This window comes from Coptis chinensis, chromosome 9, assembly GCF_015680905.1.
Source record: "Coptis chinensis isolate HL-2020 chromosome 9, ASM1568090v1, whole genome shotgun sequence".
NCBI classification, from domain to species: domain Eukaryota; kingdom Viridiplantae; phylum Streptophyta; class Magnoliopsida; order Ranunculales; family Ranunculaceae; genus Coptis; species Coptis chinensis.
In genome coordinates this window covers 69,170,832-69,193,159 of record NC_141464.1, presented here as the reverse complement: position 1 = coordinate 69,193,159, position 22,328 = coordinate 69,170,832, and the positions used below count along the sequence as shown (strand labels likewise).

At 43.0% G+C, this 22,328-nt stretch overlaps 2 protein-coding genes across 2 annotated transcripts; both read left to right on the top strand.

Moving 5' to 3' along the window:
* Nucleotides 1-16,684: 16,684 nt before the first annotated feature.
* LOC147477652 (uncharacterized) lies at nt 16,685-19,530 on the top strand. The gene is made up of 5 exons (XM_086586050.1): nt 16,685-16,742; nt 17,148-17,261; nt 17,363-17,455; nt 17,593-17,684; nt 18,790-19,530. Exons 1-5 carry the CDS (start codon nt 16,685-16,687, stop codon nt 19,432-19,434), a joined length of 1,002 nt encoding a protein of 333 aa, XP_086442176.1. The 3' UTR covers nt 19,435-19,530.
* A 1,919-nt stretch (nt 19,531-21,449) lies between these two features.
* Nucleotides 21,450-22,088, top strand: LOC147477651 (protein NDR1-like). Its single transcript, XM_086586049.1, has one exon. The coding sequence runs from the start codon at nt 21,450-21,452 to the stop codon at nt 22,086-22,088; it is 639 nt and encodes a 212-aa protein (XP_086442175.1).
* Nucleotides 22,089-22,328: the final 240 nt, after the last annotated feature.

Below are 22,328 nucleotides of genomic sequence, written 5' to 3'. Positions count from 1 at the left end.
TTAAGGCTTTCTTTGCGTGTCTCTAAAATCACGTCGTATCTATGTATTACCTAGTATCCCTGGCTATCACAATCGCGCCCCCAACTTAACATGTACATCCACATGCCTCCCCTCACATAATAAACCACTCCGTGCATAACTACCCTGAGCGGGATGCCGCACACCAGGTAACCCTCACACGAAAGCCATTATGTAAGTACTGCCATTATTCAGCATAAAATATCGCACATCTCGTTCTAATTTTGCGAACGGAATAATCAAGCCACTATTCGACTACGCCAGAAGGGCCATTCAGATTCACTAAAACGCCAGAAGGGCCAATCACATTACTTACGCCAGAAGGGCCATTCAGATTCACTGAAATGCCCGAAGGGCCAATCATATCACATAAGCCCTTCACATGGGCCAATCACATGAGTTATGATAGCTAGGTTCTAGGATTTTCGTTACGTAATTTATTCAGGTGTCATACATTTATGACTCATAATAATTCCACTATATCACGTGCAGGTCAAATACTTTATTACACTAAGCCACAATATTTAAAAATATCTCAATTATATCTCATAACCACTTTCATTCTTTCACGTGCCAATATATTATTGCACTACGCCACACTCCCGTGGGAAATATCCACAAATACTCTACTACCTCCTAGTAGCATCTCACAGATAAAATAATGAAGCGTTTATATATTTATTTCTCCAAAACTATTGCATTTAATATATATATCCCAACATATTATATAATCACAATTGCTTCAAACGTATCGCATAACATTTTTATAGCATTTTAAGAATATTATATCTCCTAATGTTTCTATCTCGTCACGTGTCAAAATATACACAATATCAACGTCAAATCTTTCCTAGATAATGACAACCAAATTTATACAAGCTTCCACAGCATTTTAGCATTTGATTTGTCCATACAATTTACAACATAAAATGTAACACAATTAAACAGTCCACAGTCCACAATCAAATCCCAAAAAAATCTAAAGCCCATGAATCTAAGTCCATATATAATTTAATTCTCATAAAAATGTATATATCTAAGTCTTATAAAAATTCCCCGCTTGTTACGTGCCAATATATTATAGGTTTTACACACTACTCACGTCAAATCTTAATTAGATAAATACAAACAAAATTATACAATTTCCGACAATATTTTATTACCACATTTGTCCATATTCTTAAATATGTGAAAATCTGGAAAAAAAAAAAAAAAAAAAAAAACATTTCACAGTCAACAGTCAAAGTCAACACGTCATTGTCAAAGGCAACACATCATTGTCAAAGTCAAACTGTTGTTTCCATGTTCAACAAGTTCGTGGCTAAGGTCAAAGGTGCATGGCTCCTGGGCTCATGACTAAAGAAAATGGTTCGGACCCAACTAGCCAAGCCCAAACCCAAACCTTAGAACCCAAAAGTCTAAATGTTGAAAGACCCATTTGGATTTCTATTAAGTCCTATGGACTGCCCCAACCAATATTAGAAAATGGCCCGAAAACTTTAAACTGAATTGGCCCTAAACTAAAACAAAACCGGGCCCAAACAAAACAAATGAAACTGGCCCATAGAACTTAAAACTAAAACTGGTCCAAAACTTAATTAACCTGGTCCGGCCCAACAACTAATATCAAAACCGGCCCAAAACTAAAATGAAAATGGCCCAAACCAACTAAAATAGAATTCGGCCCAGCAACCATCTAAGGACCAAACCCCAGGCCCAAACCGATCATCTCCTTCCTCTAGCAGCCTCCACCACCAGCTCGTGCGCCGGCCACCACTCCTCACCTCCTCATCACATCGGTTTGACTCCAAATCAAAAACCAACCAACTTTAACAAAAGCCCAACTCGATTTCCTATATTGCTAACCCTCCCCCTTTGAATGGGATCTAGTCGTCTGCCATTAACAAAACACCCAAGCTTCAATAGCCCTACTGCCAAGCCCCCACTCAACCCTCAACAACCCATAACCACCCCATAACCAACATCACAACAATACCTTAAACAATTCAATAGGATTTCGTTCATGGCTGGGCGATTCTCTGGCCGCCATTAACGCTCTTACAAGCTCCAACAGCCCACCCAATCATCAAATCAACAATCCACATTCAATACAACAAGAGAAATTTAAAACCACATCAAAAAGTAAAAACTATGCAGGACGATCTCTGTCTAGGCTTGCACCACCATTAACAAAGCTCCCGAGTTTGGAACCGTTCCAACAGTTCAATAAAGTGTATCAACACCCCCACACAATATCCGCGATATTTCAATACCCGTGAAAGAGGGAGGTTCAGCCTCCATTGACGCTTCTTCGAGCCACAAAGACAATAACTTTTGTTTTCAATACTCTAATAACAACTAACCATATATACAGAACTCAGTTTAACACTAACGACGCACGACGAGGAAGAACGAACAGTAAAAATGAGTGAAAAACATTAGACCGTAGAACTGTTTCGGTATATCAGTGAAGTAGAAAAACTAACTACTCACCTGTATTAATAGCTCCTACGAATTCATCCTAGTCCGAGTCGTCGCGCTCTAACGCTCGAGCAAACAAGCCGCCTCCATTTTTATTATTTTTTTATTATCTAAGAACTCTATTCTCTAGAACAATGTGATTATATACTTGGGTTTGAAACCCAAGCCTAATACAGACTCGGGCCCAGAAATCAGGCCCGCGTATCCCAAATCTAATCCAGCAAATTTTAAATAAATAATTAAATTAATTAATAAAATAAATAAATACGTATTTTAAATACATGCGTTACATCTGCCCTTTGTATGGACTTCACAGTGTTTTTGTTCAATTGTTGTTGTTTTTTCAGTTAATTTCCCATTTTATAATACAAATAAATATATTCTACGTGTCAATAAATTTACATATTATTTGACGCAATGTACATTTAAAGTTTTTTTTAAAATGGTTTATTTTTTTTTTATAATGTGCTTGGTTGTTAACTAGTTGGTTAACTTAGTGTAAATGTCTAAATTTACACCAAGAATTAAGATTTGATTCTTAGCTCTTAAGAGGGGATGATTTTGTTAAGTGTTAATGGCTACTCTTCATGAGTAAGAAGATGTCTACGTATCCAACACTGTGTTAGTGGGACTGGAATCAAATCGCACGTAGTTCTGAAGGGTGGCTTTTATAGTCATTGAGAGTGAGCATCGGGTGCGACACGTGTACTGATGAGTACAGATGTGCGGTCGAGATAGATTGACATGTGCCTGTGGGAGGCACGTGGATTAACAGTTTTAGGTCTATCTGAAGTGGCATAGGATGTAATGATGGTGTTCTCCGTAATGATTGTGTATGGTTGTAATGGTGCATGTATTATGGCGGAAAAAGGGCTTAAGGATAAGTTGGTAATAATGACAGTAGTAGGTGATGATGTCACGAGATGAAGTCGAGCGACAAGTCACTGATCTGCTGAGTATGCGAGTGCTCCGATGTAACGAGTGTGATAGGCGTTCGTATGCCTAGGGGTTGCGTTGTGCGTGCACATCACGTGACTGATGGGATGCCCCTTACACTTAGCAAAAAAAATAAAATAAAATAAAACCCATTTAGAACATGAATAGTCATGCCAAATTCCAAAAACGAGGGATAGGGTTTCAGAAATGCAGACACCCAATGGGCCTCCAGCTCTATTCAGACGGTTCTAAAAGTTCAAAAAGCACAAAGCACATTACAGAAGCCTGACCCAAAATAAATTTTGGACTAAATTTCTAATGTCAATGGTATTTTCTTCATTTTGACGTCTATAATACGCTTAAATGGTTCTCAGAAGATGTTAAACGATATCCCTGACCAAAGCTCCGTCATCCATACTTATACGTGGTAATGTATACGGAACTTGATAATTTCTAGGGGCCAATTTCCGGCTGCTTTATGAATATTGATAATTGTAAGAGGACATGGATTGGATAATCTTTTGCGTGCCTTTATCTTGAAGTTAGAATCGGCCAAATGACTCCTCTAGAATTCTAATTCAAATTTTGATTACTATGGACAAAAACTGGACTCCAAATTTGATCAGGAATATTAATCCTAATTTGATCTCTCTAGTGCCAAATTTTATTTCAATAGCAACACTAGTAGAAACCAATCGATTTCTATATATAGGGTTGGATGATTTCACCAAGAGACCCATTAATCTCGTCGTCTTGTGTTCAGAAACTTACGTTCTGGAGATCTTGTAATACGTCTCTATGGCAAATTCAAGTGCTTCTTCATCTTACCTACAATGGTCGGTGTAGGGGAGCAATATCCTCATTAAGGAATATAGCGCACGCGCGAAGCATAAGCGAACTCAGGACATCGACCTCCAAGACCGATCTGTGAGCAGCTCCCTTCATGTAAGTGGTACGCCTAAGCTCGTTCAAGGATGTCTCAGGACGAACAAACGGCTGGAGACAGGACGCCTCAGATAAAGTCACCACCAGGTATAATCATTACCAAAATCTTACTTGTACTTCCCACCACTGGGAAATAGGGACTACCGCACCAACTTCCAATCAGCTCACAACTCATACTAAAACCAGCCCAACACACATTCATAATCTCCACCCTACACATGTGCAAGAGGTACACGTGCCTCTAGGATCAACACTCCCTTAGGCCTATAAATACCACCTACTTGAACTACGTGAGACTTGATTCTTCTCTCCCCTAAAAAACCAAGAGAAGATACGTAGGCAGCTCGCTCCTCAGCGAACTCGGTCTCTCCAGAAAACCTCAATCCATTTTCCTCTCTTCATTTCAGCTAAAGAAAAACCTAAACACTCCTTTACATTGGTGCCGTCTGTGGTCTCGATTACTTGAGAATCCACTTTCACACTACTCAAAAAGTAACAATTCTCAAGCCCACGAAGCATGGCAAGCCTCGAAGCTCAAGTTCAAAACCTTGCAAACCAATTGGGTTTAACAAACGAGAGCATTTCCTTGCTCAGGCAAGAAAATGCTGCTTTACTAGCACAAGTAGACGCTCACCAACAGCAACCAGTCGGTAACGTCGCCGAGAACGGCATCAATGAAGTTAATCAACAGATTAACGAATTATCGCAAAAGATCGGCCAGAGTGCAGTAAGAAAGGATGCAACCCAGATTGTTCAAAAAATGCTCAAGACATACCGCGCGTCTCCGTTCAGTGCCGAGGTCCTCAGTAAACCCTCTCCTCAAGATTTCATCCAACCACGTTTCCCAATGTATGATGGCAGCACGTGCCCCGGTCAACATGTGGCTCGTTATATCCAAAGTCTAGCGCTTTACAGTTCCCCCGAGTTTGATCACCTTCATTGTCGTTTATTTCCAGCCAGTCTCAAGGATGGCGCACTTGATTGGTTCTTCTCACTTGAACCTGATTCTATCAAAACCTTTGAACAGCTTACTGATCTGTTTGCCAGTCAATATGTGCACAACAGGCGAAAGAAAGCGGATCTTGACTCACTGTTCCAGCTATCGTTCATGGAAGACGAAACCATTCGCTAATTCTTAGGACAGTTCAAGGCCGAGCTGTTATGTATGGAAAGCGGCCTGAAAGAGTCTTTTGCCACACTGGCATTTTCTAACGCCTGTCGAGTGAGTAATACCGACCTCTCCAGATCATTGATGAAAGAGCGCCCAGAAACGCTGTCCGAACTGTATGCTCGGGTCGACAAGTATATTAAGTTGCAAGAAAGTTTGAAGTTCAGTGGTTTAGCCGAGGACCAGGAGGTGGCAGCGATCTCTGATCATACCCCGCGTGCCAAAAAGCGATCCAGGTCGCTTGCAATAAAGGCAGCTATCCGACCAGACAACAGCAGAGAGTTCGCTGTCTTGACACGCTCCCCCAGTTACATACTGGATAAGATCCAGCGCGCCTCATACTTCCGACCAGATCTGCGGCAACCAATAGATCGACCTGACAAGTCTTACTGCGCATTCCACAAAGCAAAATGCCATGAAACCAATGCGTGCTGGGGGCTTAAGCACTATCTTCAGGACCTTGTGGAAGCTGGTCATATTAAACATTACACCAATATTCCTGATGGAGATTTGTGCCATAAACTTATGGCTCGCCGAGTACACAGTCGATCTCCGCCTCGCCGTAACCACCAAAAGTTTCAAGCTCGCCCTCAAAGCAGAAGATGTCCCAGAGATCGTTCTCGCCACGAGAGAAGACAACACTCGTCAGATCGTGACAATGCTAGCACCATTCATATGATTACTTTCCCCGATGATTCTGTAACCTCCTCCAAAGAGAAAAGACGTCGTGTCGACGCTCTTCAGGAAGTGTATCATTCACTTCCCAGCCAGCACACGCTCCCCGCAGCTCAGGAGATATCATTTTCACAGAGGCCGACCTCAACAAGGTCTGCCTCCCTCACAACGACACACTTGTCGTCCACGTCAAGATTAGCGACTAGATAGTAAAGCGCGTCCTGATTGACCCTGGGAGCTCGTGCGACATTTTATTTTATCACACCATTCAAGAAATGAGTTTACCCAAATCAGTCCTCATGGATCCGATTACCCCCCTTTATGGATTCAATGGCTCCAGGACCGACCCCGTCGGTGACATCATACTCCCAGTATCGGTAGGGTCTAAAGAAGACAAAGTCAGCTGCAATACACGCTTCATCGTTCTGGACATCAAGTCGTCCTATAACGCCATACTAGGCCGGCGGTGGATCCATCAAATGCAAGCTGTACCTTCAACATTGCATCAAGTTCTCCATTTTCTAGGCCCTAGAGGAATGATGGAACTGCGTAGCAATCAACTTGAAGCGTATCATTGTAACCAAATCTTATCAGCAAGTAAGACCGACAGCGGACCAATCCACATAAGGAACGAGCCCACCAGTTATACAATGGCCAAAGACCTGGTTGCCGAGGTCAGAGCCAAAACATCAAAACAGCACGCTGGGGGCTCCAGCAAGAAGGATCAGTCGTCTATTTTAGCTCCAGAAGTCAGTCCAACCATTGTCGATCCATCAGATCGGATCTCAGAAGTCGCATCAGTTGTTGTCAATCCAACAGTCAAGACTCCAGAAGCCACCTCCACTGTTGTTGTTCCACCAGTTAGCACCCCAAAAGTCGCATCGTCATGTTTCGCGCAACAAATGTCCATTCCGGAGGTCACCCCAGTCCCTATTGTCATGACCACAGTAGCCATTCCAGCCCCTGTTGTCGTCGCCACAGATATCGCTCCAGCTCCTGCGGCCAATTTCACTCTCCCTCAGATCGATAAAGTATCACCATCTGAGGAAGTATCAGCGCCAAAGACAACACCTCAGCATGCAAATAGAGAGCGAGTGAACCTAGGAACTGATGATGATCCCAAGTTCGTATATGTAGGGGCTAACCTTGACCCCACACTCAAGGACCAACTTGTAAACTTTTTGGCTATGAATAAAGATGTTTTCACTTGGTCGTATATCGACGTGCCCAGAATAGATCCTAATGTAGCATGTCATAGATTAAATGTAAATCCCAATGCTAGAACGGTTCATTTAACGGCTCGGCTTTCCCGTTATCCCTGCGGTTTCAGAAAGCCATTAATGACGAGGTCGACAAACTCAAACAAGTCGGTTTCATCAGAAAAGTGGACTATCCAGACTGGATCACCAACATCGTCGCGGTCCCCAAAAAGAATGGAACAGTTCGCCTATGCGTCGATTTCACGAATGTCAATCAAGAAACACCGAAAGATAGTTTTCCCCTACCTCGTATTGACCGACTTGTCGACTAAACCTGTGGCCATGAACTTCTCTCCTTCATGGACGCGTACAGTGGATACAACCAAATCCCACTCGTTGAGGAGGATCAAGAGAAGACCTCGTTCATTACCGAGCAAGGAATTTATTACTACAACGTTCTCCCGTTCGGCCTTAAGAATGCTGGAGCGACGTATCAACGTCTGGTAACTGACATGTTCCAGGACATGTTAGGAGATACCATGGAGGTTTACATCGACAACATGGTCGTCAAAAGCAAGAAAGCAGGCGACCACCTCACTCACCTCGAGCAAGCGTTCTCCAGATTACGCCGAACTCGAATGAGGCTGAACCCAGAGAAATGCCTCTTTGAGCCGCCCTCCGTAAAGTTTCTAGGATATCGTGTCACAACGAGGGATCGAAGCAAATCCAGATCAAATCCGAGCGTTCTTAGACATGCCCGATCCACAGACAAAGAAACAGATACAGAAGCTGTCAGGCATGGTCGCTGCACTCAACCGATTTATATCCACGGCGTCAGACAAGTGCCGACCGTTCCTACAACTCCTCAAAAAAGGCGAGCAGTTCTCATGGAACAATCAATTCCACCAAGCATTTGCCACCCTCAAAGAGTACCTCACCACGCCTCCTGTTTTAGCCAAACCAACAGATGGAGAAACACTAGGGCTCTATCTTGCAGTATCAGACTTCGCCATTAGCTCAGTTCTCTTCAAAGAGGAAAACAACTCAGAAAAACCGATCTACTTTACAAGCAAGACGCTCACGCCAGCGGAAAGGAATTATTCTTTCCTTGAAAGAGCCGTACTTGCTTTGTTGTATTCGGCAAGAAAATTCCAGCCGTACTTTCGATCACATCCGATCAAAGTACTTACCGACCTCCCCTTGAAGAAAATCTTCCACAAAGAAAACAAGACTACTCGTATGGCAGTATGGGCCGAAGAACTCGGTGAACACCATATGGAGTTTGTACCTCGAACTTCTCAGAAAGGTCAAGTCGTCGCAGATTTCCTAGCAGATTTCCCTGTCGATGACCTAAATTGGGAACCAGAAGCGGAGCTCGCAGACACAAAGGAGCATATCAAACCAATCTGGTCTCTCTTTGTAGATGGCTCTAGCAACCCTGGAGGGAGTGGCATCGGAGTCGTCTTAGTGTCACCCGATGGAACTATGGTAGAGAAGTCAGTTTAAATCGACTTCGCAACTTCCAACAACGAGGCGGAGTACGAAGCATTGATCATGGGACTTCGTATGGCACTACAGCTTGGTGTACAGGAACTTCAAGTTTTTAGTGACTCGCAACTGGTCGTTCGCTAGATTGCAAAAGAGTACACTACCCATGAAGGTAACCTTTCGAAATATCTTCAATTCATACATCATTTACTGCCTTCCTTTAAGAAAGCTACCATACATCATTTTTTGCATGACGAGAACCGTCACGCAGACAGTTTAGCTTACTTAGCCACTCAAACACTGAATTGCCTCCCAAGACAACTACTCATCAAAGTAGTCGACCGACCTGCGTACCAAGTCGAGCACGCTTTAGCAATAAGCGATCTGTTCCTTCTCTCTGCTAATCAGTTGAGTCAGACATGGATGCAGCCCATCATAGACTACATCCAGCATGGCACACTCCCTGTAGAACGTACCAAGGCCAGGCAAATGCCATATCAAGCTCGTCGTTATTGCTTATTTCATAACAAGTTATTCAGGAAATCTGCTGGTGGCCCACACTTGCGGTGCATTACTCCAGAGCAGGGTCAATTGATTTTTGCGGAAATCCATGAAGGAGAATGTGGAAACCATGCCGGAGGTCGCTCTTTAGCCCATAAAGCAATTTCCCAAGGATACTTTTGGCCCCGTATGCAGATCGATGCCAAAGCATACGTCCTTAAGTGTATAAGATGCCAAACATTCGGCCACAACATCATCCTGCCCGCTGGCGAGCTGATCAGTATAGCGATCCCATGGCCATTTCACATGTGGGGCATGGACATCATGGGACCATTCATTCCACAGAAAAGCACCGGTTTTCGCCCGTCTTTAGTCAGAACCGACTATTTCACTAAATTGGGTCGGCCATTCCTTTAGCGCATGTCAAAGAATCACATGTCAGAAACTTCATCTGGACTCACATCATCACCAGATTTGGTTTACCACATACACTAGTGATGGACAATGGCCCCCAATTCAAAGGCAGAACAGTTAAATAATTTCTAGCCAAGTGGAAGATCGTTCATGCATTTTCTACTCCATAGTATGCTCAGAGTAATGGTCAAGCAGAAGCCAGCAACAAAGCAATTTAAGAAAATCTAAAGAAAAAGATTGAAAAGAACAAGAGCCAATGGCCGAATCACTTGGAGAACATCTTGTGGGCTCATCGCACCACAGCTCGGTCCAGTACAGGTGAATCTCCATTCTCCTTGTGTTATGGCACAGAAGCCGTAATTCCCACCAAATTGACAGTCACTACGACTCGGTCAGAGCTCGTAGAGGCGGGACACAATGACTCCGTTTTAGCACAAGAGGTCGACCTGTTAGAAGAACGGCGTGACTTAGCCGCCATCAGAGTCGCTTCTTATCAGCAAACTCTAAAGAACTCCTACAATAAACGAGTGCATCCTAGATCTTTCCAGATGGCGATCTAGTGCTAAAGAAGACGCAAGACGACTCCAAATTAGCACCTACATGGGAAGGCCCATACATAGTGGAACGCGTTGTAGGCAATGGAGCATACTGGATAAAAACCCAAGAGGGGAAATTGTTGCCTCGCCCTTGGAATACTTATCTGCTGAAAAAGTTTTATCAGTAAAACCACTGATGTTGTATATGCTATTTTTCATTTAGTATAAACTCAAGATTAAATTCTTTATGTTGCCTATTACAATCTACTCCATTTACTTGTATTGAAAAGTCATACAATTCACACCGGAAGAACGACCAGTACACTTACCTACTCCAACACTCTCAGCGAACCATACGCTGTCATAAGCTAATACGCTCTCTGTGAGCAGACAGCTCTCTGGAGCTTACAGGCTCCACAGCCTCTCCGAGTCTTGTTAAGTCCAAGACCTATACTTCTAGGATCGACCAAACGAGAACGCTCTCCGTGAGCAGACAACTCTCTGGAGCTTATAGGCTCCACAGCCTCTCCGAGTCTTGTTATGTCGAGGACCTATACTTCTAGGATCGACCAAATGAGAACGCTCTCCGCGGAGCGGGCTCTCTGGGCGCCATAGCTCCATGAAATTCTCCCGAAGTCTTGTTAAGTCGAGGACCTATACTTCTAGGATCGACCAAACGAGAACGCTCTCCGTGAGCAGACAACTCAGACAACTCTCTGGACCTTACAGGCTCCACAGCCTCTCTGAGTCTTGTTAAGTCGAGGACCTATACTTCTAGGATCGACCAAACGAGAACGCTCTCCGTGAGCAGACAGCTCTCTGGAGCTTACAGGCTCTACAGCCTCTCCGAACCTCGCTTGTCGAAGAACCTATACTTCTAGGGTTGACCATACGGGAATGTTCTCCATGAGCAGTACGCTTTTATAAGCCAACACGCTCTGCCTGAGCAAAACACTCTCCTGAGTATTACTTCTAAGCTCAGAACAATGCACCTAGTGGAGAACTCTTAATTCTAAACGCAGATTATCTAGAATGTTCCCAACGTTTCTTCTTTTATAGCATGATGAACAAGGAAGAAAGCGCTAATCACAGGCAAAACGTGTCTCTAATCTAAGTCTCAAGCTCCTCAGTTATTTCAAGCCGCATACATAATAAGCAAGATGCTAAATACAAGCAATTAAGCAGAAACATACATTCTGAGCACACTTCGTAGCAATACTTGACCACAGCCACAACAACTAGATCCATCGATCTGCTAGGATTACCCAGGAAATCCAGATCGGTGTCTATTACAAATTTAACAACGCATCGAACTGCCACTTTCGTGGAAACCAATTCTTTGTACTAAAATAGCGAACTGCTCAGGCAAGCCTGAAGACACAGCTCTATTGTTAACTCTCATATAAGAGAGGAGAATGTAAACAACACTTACAATTTTCACTGAAATAGACAAAGGTAGATTGCATCATCAAATATCAGTCAAGACATGCTTATTTTCTGGGGCAGCGCTAGTGGAAGCAGTGTGCCGCGCAGATCTCAGCATCACGCACATACCTTCTCCCTGTTCCTCGCCTTCAGTCGCTTTCTTCAGGACGTGATACTCCTCGTCCAAAGCGGCATATGCGACACAAGCCTTGGTATACGCATTATGTGCTTTGCGCGCTACCTTTTGACATTTTTTAGCATATGCAGTTACCTCAGCTAATTCCCTCTCTAGATCTGTCATATCAGTTACCAATGCAACATTCTCCGCAGTAACATTCTGATACTTGTTGGTCATCACTTCTAGCTTCCTTTTGTCAGTCCCCCACGCAGCTCGCATACATCACAGCTCGACGTGAGGGTTATCATCAGTCTCAACGTTTTGCACAGCATCTTTTAGTTTATCATACCCTGCAAGAAACTGCACAAACAAAGTTAAAGATCCAAATTGCCTGGAAACTGACACAACAACTTAGCACATCATGAGCTCACCAAACAAGCGGCCATATCCATCATCCCCAACAGCGTCTCCATGTCCTCATCTTTCACCTCCGCCTTGTCACCATCTAACACAATTCCCTTCAGAACACTAGTCACTATGGGTGCCGAGTGGAAGCTACAGTCCGAGCATTTCACCATACGCTTCTTCCCCGTCTTCCCCAAGTAGTAGAATTCGCTCCCCACATCCCCATATCGCGGGGACGAATTCTCACCAGCGACTTGGCGACCTTGCCTCAGGTCGCTACGTTCCGCAGCATGACGATCAGTGTCACCTACTAGTTGTGACGACCTAAACACAATGCCACCAGCCGGACGACCAGCTCTCCTAGGTCGCTTGTTGCTTTTGGCTCCCACAGAAACAACTTTCCTCTTACCACGATCGCCATGAACATAAGGATCGAACTCTATCCCCTCCATTATCAGAGGTGAAGTTTCTCTCATGCTTCCTTCTCCTCTCACATATGGGTGACACCTTGCCATGATCAAACCTACGAACAGAGACAATACTGCATGAGTTAAAAATATACACCAACTCCTTCTCACAAAGGTAGCATTCAAAAATGAAAACAAACATACCTGTAGACGCATCGACGAAGGTAGTGCACAGCGTTAAGGCAGAGAGGAGCTAAGACAAGAAGCCAAGCAAATACCTTTGGTATTCTACGAACAGTTTACTTATTAGGTAACGTCTTTTCCTTAAGCACAGCATAATTACCTTGAGACGCCAAACGTCAGACCACCTGCCCGCCATCATTACGCTCCTTGAACAGCTCATTTTCCTACACGTGTCACACACGTGAGGAAATACTCCCATTCAAGGGCAATGAATGTAACCACCATACGTCCTACTCTATGAACAAGATCGCAGCGATCTGGTAACATCATTACGAGCAACACCTAAAGCTGAGCACAATTTAACGACAAGACGCTCATTCAAGACTACAGGGTACTTGTCAGTCAGTTATCACCACAGAGCATCCGACAGGCATAGATATAGCAGTATCATCATTCATACATTCAATCAAGTAGACGACACACACACGACAGAGAAACAAGAAATAAACATAGCACATAAGCAAGCCAACGACCTGTTCGGACAAGCCCCAACCACAATTCGTTCTTTAGCCGAGTTGCTGAGCCTACTCAGGAAATCCAACCTGGCTAACCAATATTCATCATCACATGGTTACCCCAAACCAGTACGGGGTACCAAATCGTTCCAAGTGGTAGCACATAAACACAAGAAAGGCGAACTGCCCAGGTTACCCCAGGAAACCAGCTCTATTGTATCACAGCTTACAAGCAAACAGATTCACAAGACAAAATTACAACTCACCATCTCCAGGCGCAACAACCAGCTCTCCAGCCACAAGCGACTCGTCAATTTGAGCATCCCTCCCGTCAACCATAACAGACACTCCATCTAAGTCCAAACTCATAAGCACATCAGATGCAACTGCTTCAGCTCGTGGTACCACCACTTCTGGAATGATCACTGAAGAAGCGAGCACACTACCGACATCTCCCTGCACCTGTTCCACTGCGGTGCGAGACATACAGCGTGCATGTTCCTCCTTCAAAGCGTTATAGTCCGCTTCCAGCTCAACAAAGTCAGCATCCAGGACGTCATAGGCCTTCGTAGTGTCCTGAGTAACCTTCTTGCAGTGCACGACATACTCGTTCAGTCTACCAATTTCTACAGTCGCTGCCAGGACGTTCTCTTCAGCTCCTTGTAGTTTCTGCCTCAGATCTTCTGCTTCGGTATCTTTCAGCATCTTTGCCAGATTCAGAGCTTGATGTGCTTTCTTCAGGTCTTCCAGCTCCTCACCTTCCATCTTAGCGACGTCTTGAACATTTTTCAGCTCGTCTGACAGCTTCACCATAGCTTCTCTATCTGCCTTCGCGAACTGAGCAATCTCCTTCAACTTCTGAAACCCACTTACAAGCTGCAATTGCACATATATGTTAATAACCAGGGCACACCAGCGTACATAGGTGAACAAATACATCAAAGAGGGACAAATCCACGTACCAGACATTGCGTGATTTCCATCCGCTTCAGGTTATCAGCCAGCCCTCTCTCATCCAGCTCCTTACGATTGTCGTCCAGAGCTATCTGTTCTAGCAGACAGGCCGCTACCTTACTCGACCTGAAGCTACAATCAGTTCGCCTCACAGTTCGTTGAACCCCGTTGTCGTCTAAATACACAAACTGTGACTCTAAGTCATCAACAACCATAACAACTTTTCCACTCCCTTTGCGGGAGCCTTCGCTTTCGCCAGCGGACTAGGTTCTCGCACCACGGGAGACGGACTAGACCCCACCCCAAAGGTAGCCAAGTCCATGACCTGCTCCGGTCACACCCAACTCCGGAGAGCAGCCGTAGCCCCAGTCTGACCACCACCAGAAGCGCCCCCCACGCTGGAGCTTTCCCCAAGAGCATGTCGTGCAACTTTGGCAACTCGGGCAGCATCTTGCTCGGAGGCGTCATTTCTTCTCTTCTCCGACCTACTTCGTACATGAGGATTGAAGACCATCGTCTCCAGCTCTACAGGAGCATCCATCGACCCCCCTTCAGGTCGGGAGCTCGACCCACTAGCCCCTGAAGCACCACCTCCAGAGGGACGTCTCGAGCCGCCATGAGCCCGATTCCTATCTTCCCGCGTTACCAAATCACTTACACGCGTCTCCATCACCCCCCGCCTTGTCTGACTTCGAGCTCGGTCCTTTTGAGCCTTTCTTTTTTCCCGAATCACAGGACCACCCTTTTCCACAAAGAAATGTGCAAATTCAGGAAGCTTCGCTTGTTTTTCTGCTCGAGTCAGCTGCGCGAACCTCTCTATCTCCCCCCGATCAGTTCGTGTTTTCACAGAAAAATCTACAAGCAAAGCAAAGACATGGGCCAGTTAGAACAACAGTACATCACCAAGTAAAACAACAAAAGAAAGACATTCCTACCCACCGGATATGTTACAAATCCTAGTTTGCAACCTACATCCACTAGCACAGTAGTTGCCAACTAACAGCAACGGCCTCTTTGTCCAGGCCTCGTTGCTTACACTGTCAATCACAGCAGAACGCGTCATCATCGTTTGCAAACTAAAGTTCAAATTACCAGATCGACTCACGACATAATGCTCGATTATGTCGGACACCCCTATGTGGTATTCCCCACTTGCATTCAACAGGTCGAACACCCTAAACAGTCGCTAGGTATTACCAACAAACTGACAAGGAGACTTCCAACAATGAGCCAAGAAGTCACAAACCAGTTTCGAGAACAGTATGTGTATATACGCTCTCAGCTGGCCCTCACAGATGATTACCCCCCCATTCGGCGGGTTGTACTCCTCACTACGTACATTCTCACTCAACCGTTGTTCGTATATCTCTAGATCGGGAATGTTGATCCCATACTCTGCCCTCAGTTCGGGGAACGAGCTCGCAACACGACGATCCACCATCCTAGGGGGCAACTCACTTGATGATGAACTCTCCCCTCGACCTGACGTACTGGCCACAGCACCTTCCGACCCAGATCGTGTCGTACCCTCGTCTACCCTAACTCCCTCATCCAACTCAACCTGAATGCCAACACTCACCGATTCTTCATTGTCATCCTTATACTCACCACAACTTAATGAAACCTCCCGAACCTCTTCTGATCGAGTATCGTCAGAATCAAACATTATGACGTATCCTTCTTATCAACTACCCAAGCTTAAACCCTACAGCCTAACACTGACCTACCTACTCAACAAATCGCACTTGAACAAGAAGAAAGCAAATTGAAAATGAAAGGCAGCAGCAGCAGAAGCACTAACCTGAGAAACCCTAGCTTGCGTTTTTGCTGGAGAAGGAAACAAGAAATACTTTTTCGAATGTCCCAAATTTGATTTTGTACAACCGCCCGTTCAGTTACCAAGAAGTTATGATTACAGCCTATACTCTAGCCCACACACGTGTTCCAAGGACCTGTCTTCTCAAAGTTCCGAATAATGCGGCGACATGTTTCTTTACCAACTGCTACGATTCGGTCACGTGCCAATCACGGGCCAACTTCCCTTTCCTGCCAAATCATCATGCCACACGGTTCAAACTTTACGAGAACGTTCACCATAGCTCGCTCATGCTTCGCACGAACTTCCGTTTTTTCTCTCAGCAGATCGCTTCCATGGACATAAACAATCTACTGAGAGGGGGCTGTGTAGGGGAGCAATATCCTCATTAAGGAATATAGCGCACGCGCGAAGCATAAGCGAACTCAGGACATCGACCTCCAAGACCGATCTGTGAGCAGCTCCCTTCATGTAGGTGTTATGCCTAAGCTCGTTCAAGGATGTCTCAGGACGAACAAACGGCTGGAGACAGGACGCCTCAGATAAAGTCACCACCAGGTGTAATCATTACCAAAATCTTACTTGTACTTTCCACCACCGGGAAATAGGGACTACCGCACCAACTTCCAATCAGCTCACGACTCATACTAAAACCAGCCCAACACACATTCATAATCTCCACCCTACACATGTGCAAGAGGTGCACGTGCCTCTAGGATCAACACTCCCTTAGGCCTATAAATACCACCTACTTGAACTACGTGAGACCTGATTCTTCTCTCCCCTAAAAAACCAAGAGAAGATACGTAGGCAGCTCGCTCCTCAGCGAACTTGGTCTCTCCAGAAAACCTCAACCCATTTTCCTCTCTTCATTTCAGCTAAAGAAAAACCTAAACACCCCTTTACAGTCAGGATACACTAGCAGTCTCTTTCTTATTGCTATGTTCCTCTGCCTTGGCTTAGTATGTTCAAAGCCTACAATCTCTATTGAAGAATTTTACGTTCCTGCTCTCGACAAAACATCTAATGACACAAGGAACACCGCAATATTCTTTGAACTTAGTTTCTACAAACCCCGTTTCCACTTTGGCAGACAAATCTTCCCTGCACACGTATGATATATTCCTATGATGCCCTCAATGTTACTATTTACTATGGCAAAAATCTAACTTTTGCAGTAGCTAATGTATCAATTCCTGGATTTCTACTGGCTCCTGTCTATGTTCAACGAAACGAGATAGTTAATGCCGTTGGAGTTCCTTGGGAAGCAGGTAGAACGGTGGATTCAAATGGGGCAACCGTCTTCGAGGTGGAAATCGAAACAAACTATAGATATGAAAAGGGCCAAAGAATTAAAGTTGAAAGAATTAAAGTTGAAAGAGTTAAAGTTGAAGGTGTTGTGACGCAGTGACGGTCAATGATCAGGGTAGCATGGTGAAACATAAGAACAACGGAGTGCAGCTATCTTATGTGGATGTTAGCAATTCTGCACGTTCGGGGGTTAGTTGGGTTTGTTTTGCATTTCTTTTAAGTTGAATTTTGAGCTCTTACATATAATTGTATAGTCCTAGAGCTCCCATCTCATACTGCTTCTACTGATGAACAAGTACCCCTTATTTGTTCTGGACCGTAACGTATCCCTAATTTGTTTTTAAAAATTTTATTTATCAAGTTCATTATATCAATTGTTTCAACCTGTGAGTACAAAATTTTGTGCGTATTAGACTAGTACATTGAACTTTCAATGTGAAGTAGACAGTGAATTTCGGATAATGCAAAGATGAATGTCCATCGAACTAAACCGCAGTGATGACTGCTCGTTAACTTCACAAATCCAACGGAAAATTAACATCAAATTACGAAAAAGCCGTGTCTTTTTTTATTATGATAAAAAATCATAGTGTCTTTCTTTTATTTTTTTTCTAATTTCGATGGGAATCAGGATTTTTATCGAGGTTCGATCTATGTTAATTCAGTGCAGGCGTATGACTCGTTTTGCTTGTATTATGTGCGTTAAACTAGGTACTATCGTTATTGAGTTTAACTGTAATAGGTGTCCCCGAAGGTGACTTGCGAAGCATATGGTGGCATTCTTTAATTTTGTCATGCTTGGCATAGGACTTGGAATGGTGTCAACTTAGTTTGTGCGTGAGTATGTTGCAAAGAAGGTTCAGTTTCGAATTCTTTCAAAGTCAAAGGTGTTTTGAAATTAAATTATGAATATAATATTTTGATGTCTTCCCTTCCTGGTAACATATAGGCAGTCGGGAATATGAAGAACATCATTTTAAAACAGTTTCTACGCAAGCTTATGTTAATATCATTCATCCAAACAATTTTCCGTTTAGATCACTCAGTTGACCCAGACTAGGAGCGCGCCGAGTTAACTTTCCATTCTGTTTCTCCTTTCAGCATTCAAATAACTAGCTTTGAAACGCTTGTGTCACAAAAATTCTCTCAAACTATGCTACTAATTCACAATAAGTTTCAGTGACCAATCTTGTTTTGATCGAGAGGAGTGCTATCAATGAAAATCGTTACAAACAGTTGCACTAAAACCTCCAGGCATTGCTAACTTGGTTTTCTTGGGATCTGATAATCGATTTTCATGGCAAATTCGCGGGCTATTTATCGTTACTTGCACAGATCAGGATTTATTTTCAATCTGAGTCTTTTTACTTTCTTCCTCTTGCTTGGCTTAGGCTGTTCCTATCCTCTTCTCTCAATTGAGCAATTCTATGTTCCTGCCCTGGACAAAACCTCTAATCACACAAGTAATACCACTATATTCTTCGACCTTGAACTCAACAGCTACTACCCTGGTACCTATACCAACCCAACAACTTACTACGACGCCCTCAATGTTACCATTTATTATGGTCAGAACCTAAATCTTCCAATAGGAAACGTATCGATTCCTGGGTTTCGTCAGGGAAGAAATAAGAGAACTCATCGAAAAGAGACAGTCACAGCTGTTGGAGTACCTTGGGAAACCGCTAGGACGGAGGTTTCTAAGGGGACAGCGGTGTTCCTTGTGGATTTGAAGACAATGGTGAGGTATAAATTGACTTTTACAAAGTCGAAGCGTTATATGCTTATGCTTAGAGGCAATGTGACAGTCAATGATCAGGGTAGCATGACGAAGCGTAACAAGAAGGGGGTGGAGCTATCTTCTGTATTTGTGCAAGTTAGCAATTTTGCACATGTAGGTGGTTTTGTTGGCTTTGTTTTGCTTTTTCTTTGGTTCTAATCAAATTAGATTTGGAACTGGTGATCATTGTACATGTTTAAGAACTCGGATTACTTTTTACCCTTTTTTCACTTGATTACAAATGAGTTTTGTTTTTTGGATGGTTCTTGTAAACAAGAGTGTGGTCGGAATTGTCCATCAGGAACAAGCCTGTGTGCCGTTCGCTCTGTCATCACTTCATCAGTGACCTTCAATTTTTTTCGATCCGGAGTATTTTATGTCATACAAATCGCTTTTATAAATTAACATACTTGATAAAATTGATAGCACAATGAGCAGGAGAAATTTGTTACGAGTATGGAAACCAATATGAACCTCAAGTAGTCATGGATCCACAGTAACATACTCTGTTTAATGCCATCAGTAACCTAATAATTTTCCGGGGGTACGCTGTCCTTATAAGACGATCTTAAATAACATACTTAACGAATTCAGATGGCAGAGAAATGGAAGAATGGCATTAGATCTTAATTTTGAATGATGCATTTGTTTGACTACTTAAGAGTATAGTTTAGAAAAATTCGTATGGAAAGAATTAATTTTGAGATTTGGAGGATTGTCAATTAAAACTAAATGAACTCTTTTATACTGAACATGATTTCTAAAAGGAGTGTTAATGAGCTCTTCTTAGTACTTTAGTGCAAAAAAATTGTACTTCCTAATTTGATCTGAAGACCAGCGTTAATAGGAACCATCACATCATTATATATAGCGGTGGATGATTTAATCACAATAGACCATTATTAATCTTGTGTATGTCTGAAAGATTTGGTGTTCTCTTGCTTCAACAAGGTTTCATTGTTCGGTCTTGGTGTTCTCTTCAACAAGTCCTTTTTCTTTTGTCGTGTATTAATTTTAGAAAATAAAGAGAAAAGAAATGTTTCAGATACAAGATGTCCCAAGTATGTTCAATTACTTTCCTTAGTTAATGTTAGAGAGTTAGTTGATCTTAAGAACGTACGTTTTACAAATTTCTCTATCATCTAAATCCGCAATGTATTGCATTGGCAGGAAGATATCGTTTCGTGGAGACTAGCAAAGTTGATAAAAAAATTTGGTGATGATACCAAAAGTTTGGAGGTGGAACCGCCAGCATCAAAGAGTTTGATCTAATTTAAAACAAAATTGCCAATCAAAAAATATATATATATCCATTTACTTTTTACTATTCCATATAAAATCCGTTACAACAATAATTCTACTCGTTTATATTGATAACTTAGAGCGTTGGTTAGTCAATATATATACATTGTTTATTATACTTGATTTTCGTCTCAGCCCCGGCTGCCCGGGAAAAGAAAATTTTGTAGCTCCGCCTCTGAGTGGGTGTACTTCCACTTTAACGCACGCCACACGCCCACACAATTGGTGTGCCCCAAGATGCAACTTAATGATAAAAATCTTGCTTTCGCACCATAATTTGAAAAATATAACTGTGGATCTGGGGACCGATTTGAACCCAGGTAGAAGTGATGTAGTCATGCTAGCTATATTGCTACAATTTCAGTACAATATGGCGATGTGGAAGTTAAGATTACTGAATGTCAACATACCTGACCAGCATTGATGTCAACTTAGGTTGTGTAAGCTGCACAGAAGGGTCAGTTGTAAATTCCAATACCAAAGTCACAATTTTCGGGTAAAGACAGACAGTCATGAATGTGAACTATTTAAGTAAGGGAATATTTTCAGAATCATTATATATCATTTTCTCCAAACCATTTTTCGTTTATATTACTGAGTTGACCAAAACAAGGAACGAGAGTTGAACTTTCCATTTTGTTTCTTTTTCTTTCAGCTTTCATTAATATATACTCTCATAAGCATAAGTTAACAATCATCGACGCGCAAACATTGTGGCATTGTGCCTCTCATGCTATACTAGTACGCTATAACTCTGTGTGACCAAACTTGTTATCAGAGAAGTGCTTTCATAGAAATTGATCCAAATAGTTGCAACAAAACCTTCTGGCGCTTGCGAACTTGTTTTTCTTGGGATTTTATACTCCGTTCCAATGGCAAATTCAAGCAGAGGTTCTCATCTGCACGTCCCGGGATTCATTTTCAACCTAAGTCTTGCTATTTTCTTCCTCTGCTTTGGCTTGGTGTGTTCTGATCCTGTTCTCTCGATTGAAGAATTCTACGTTCCTGCCCTCGACAAAACCTCTAATGACACCGAGAATACCACTATATTCTTCGACATTAAATTCAACAACAGAGACGATGGCGGTGAAAGTTACCCCAGAACTTACTACGACACCCTCAATGTCACCATTTACTATGCCCAAAACTTAAATGTTCCAGTGGGAAATGTGACAATTCCTGGGTTTCGTCAAGGAAGAGGTAGGACAACTTATCGAAAAGAGACGGTTAGAACTGTTGGAGTACCTTGGGAATCCGCTAGAACAGAGGTTTCTAACGGGACAACAATGTTCCAGGTGGATTTGAAGACAATGATAAGGTATAAATATACTTTTCAGATGTCGAAGCGCCATTCCTTTTTTCTTAAAGGTAATGTTACAGTCAACCATCAAGGTAGCATGGTGAAACGTAAGAAGAAGGGGGTGCTGCTATCTTCTGCATCTTTGCAAGTTAGCAATTTTGCACTTGTAGGTGTATTGGTTGGCTTTGTTTTGTATCTGCTTTGGTTCTAAGTTGAACTTTGAACTATATTTTTATTTTTATTTTATAATCAAAAAATATATTTATTGATATGAAAAATAAATCAAACAAATAATTTAGAGGTCAAGCGCACTACAAATTGCGCCGTTAGTCCTTTATGAATAACAAATTCAATCCTTCTAAACACATATTCGTGAGAACCAGCTTTCATCACATTGTTGTCTAACGTACACTTTCTACACGCACCCTCTTAAACAACTCAACCACATCTG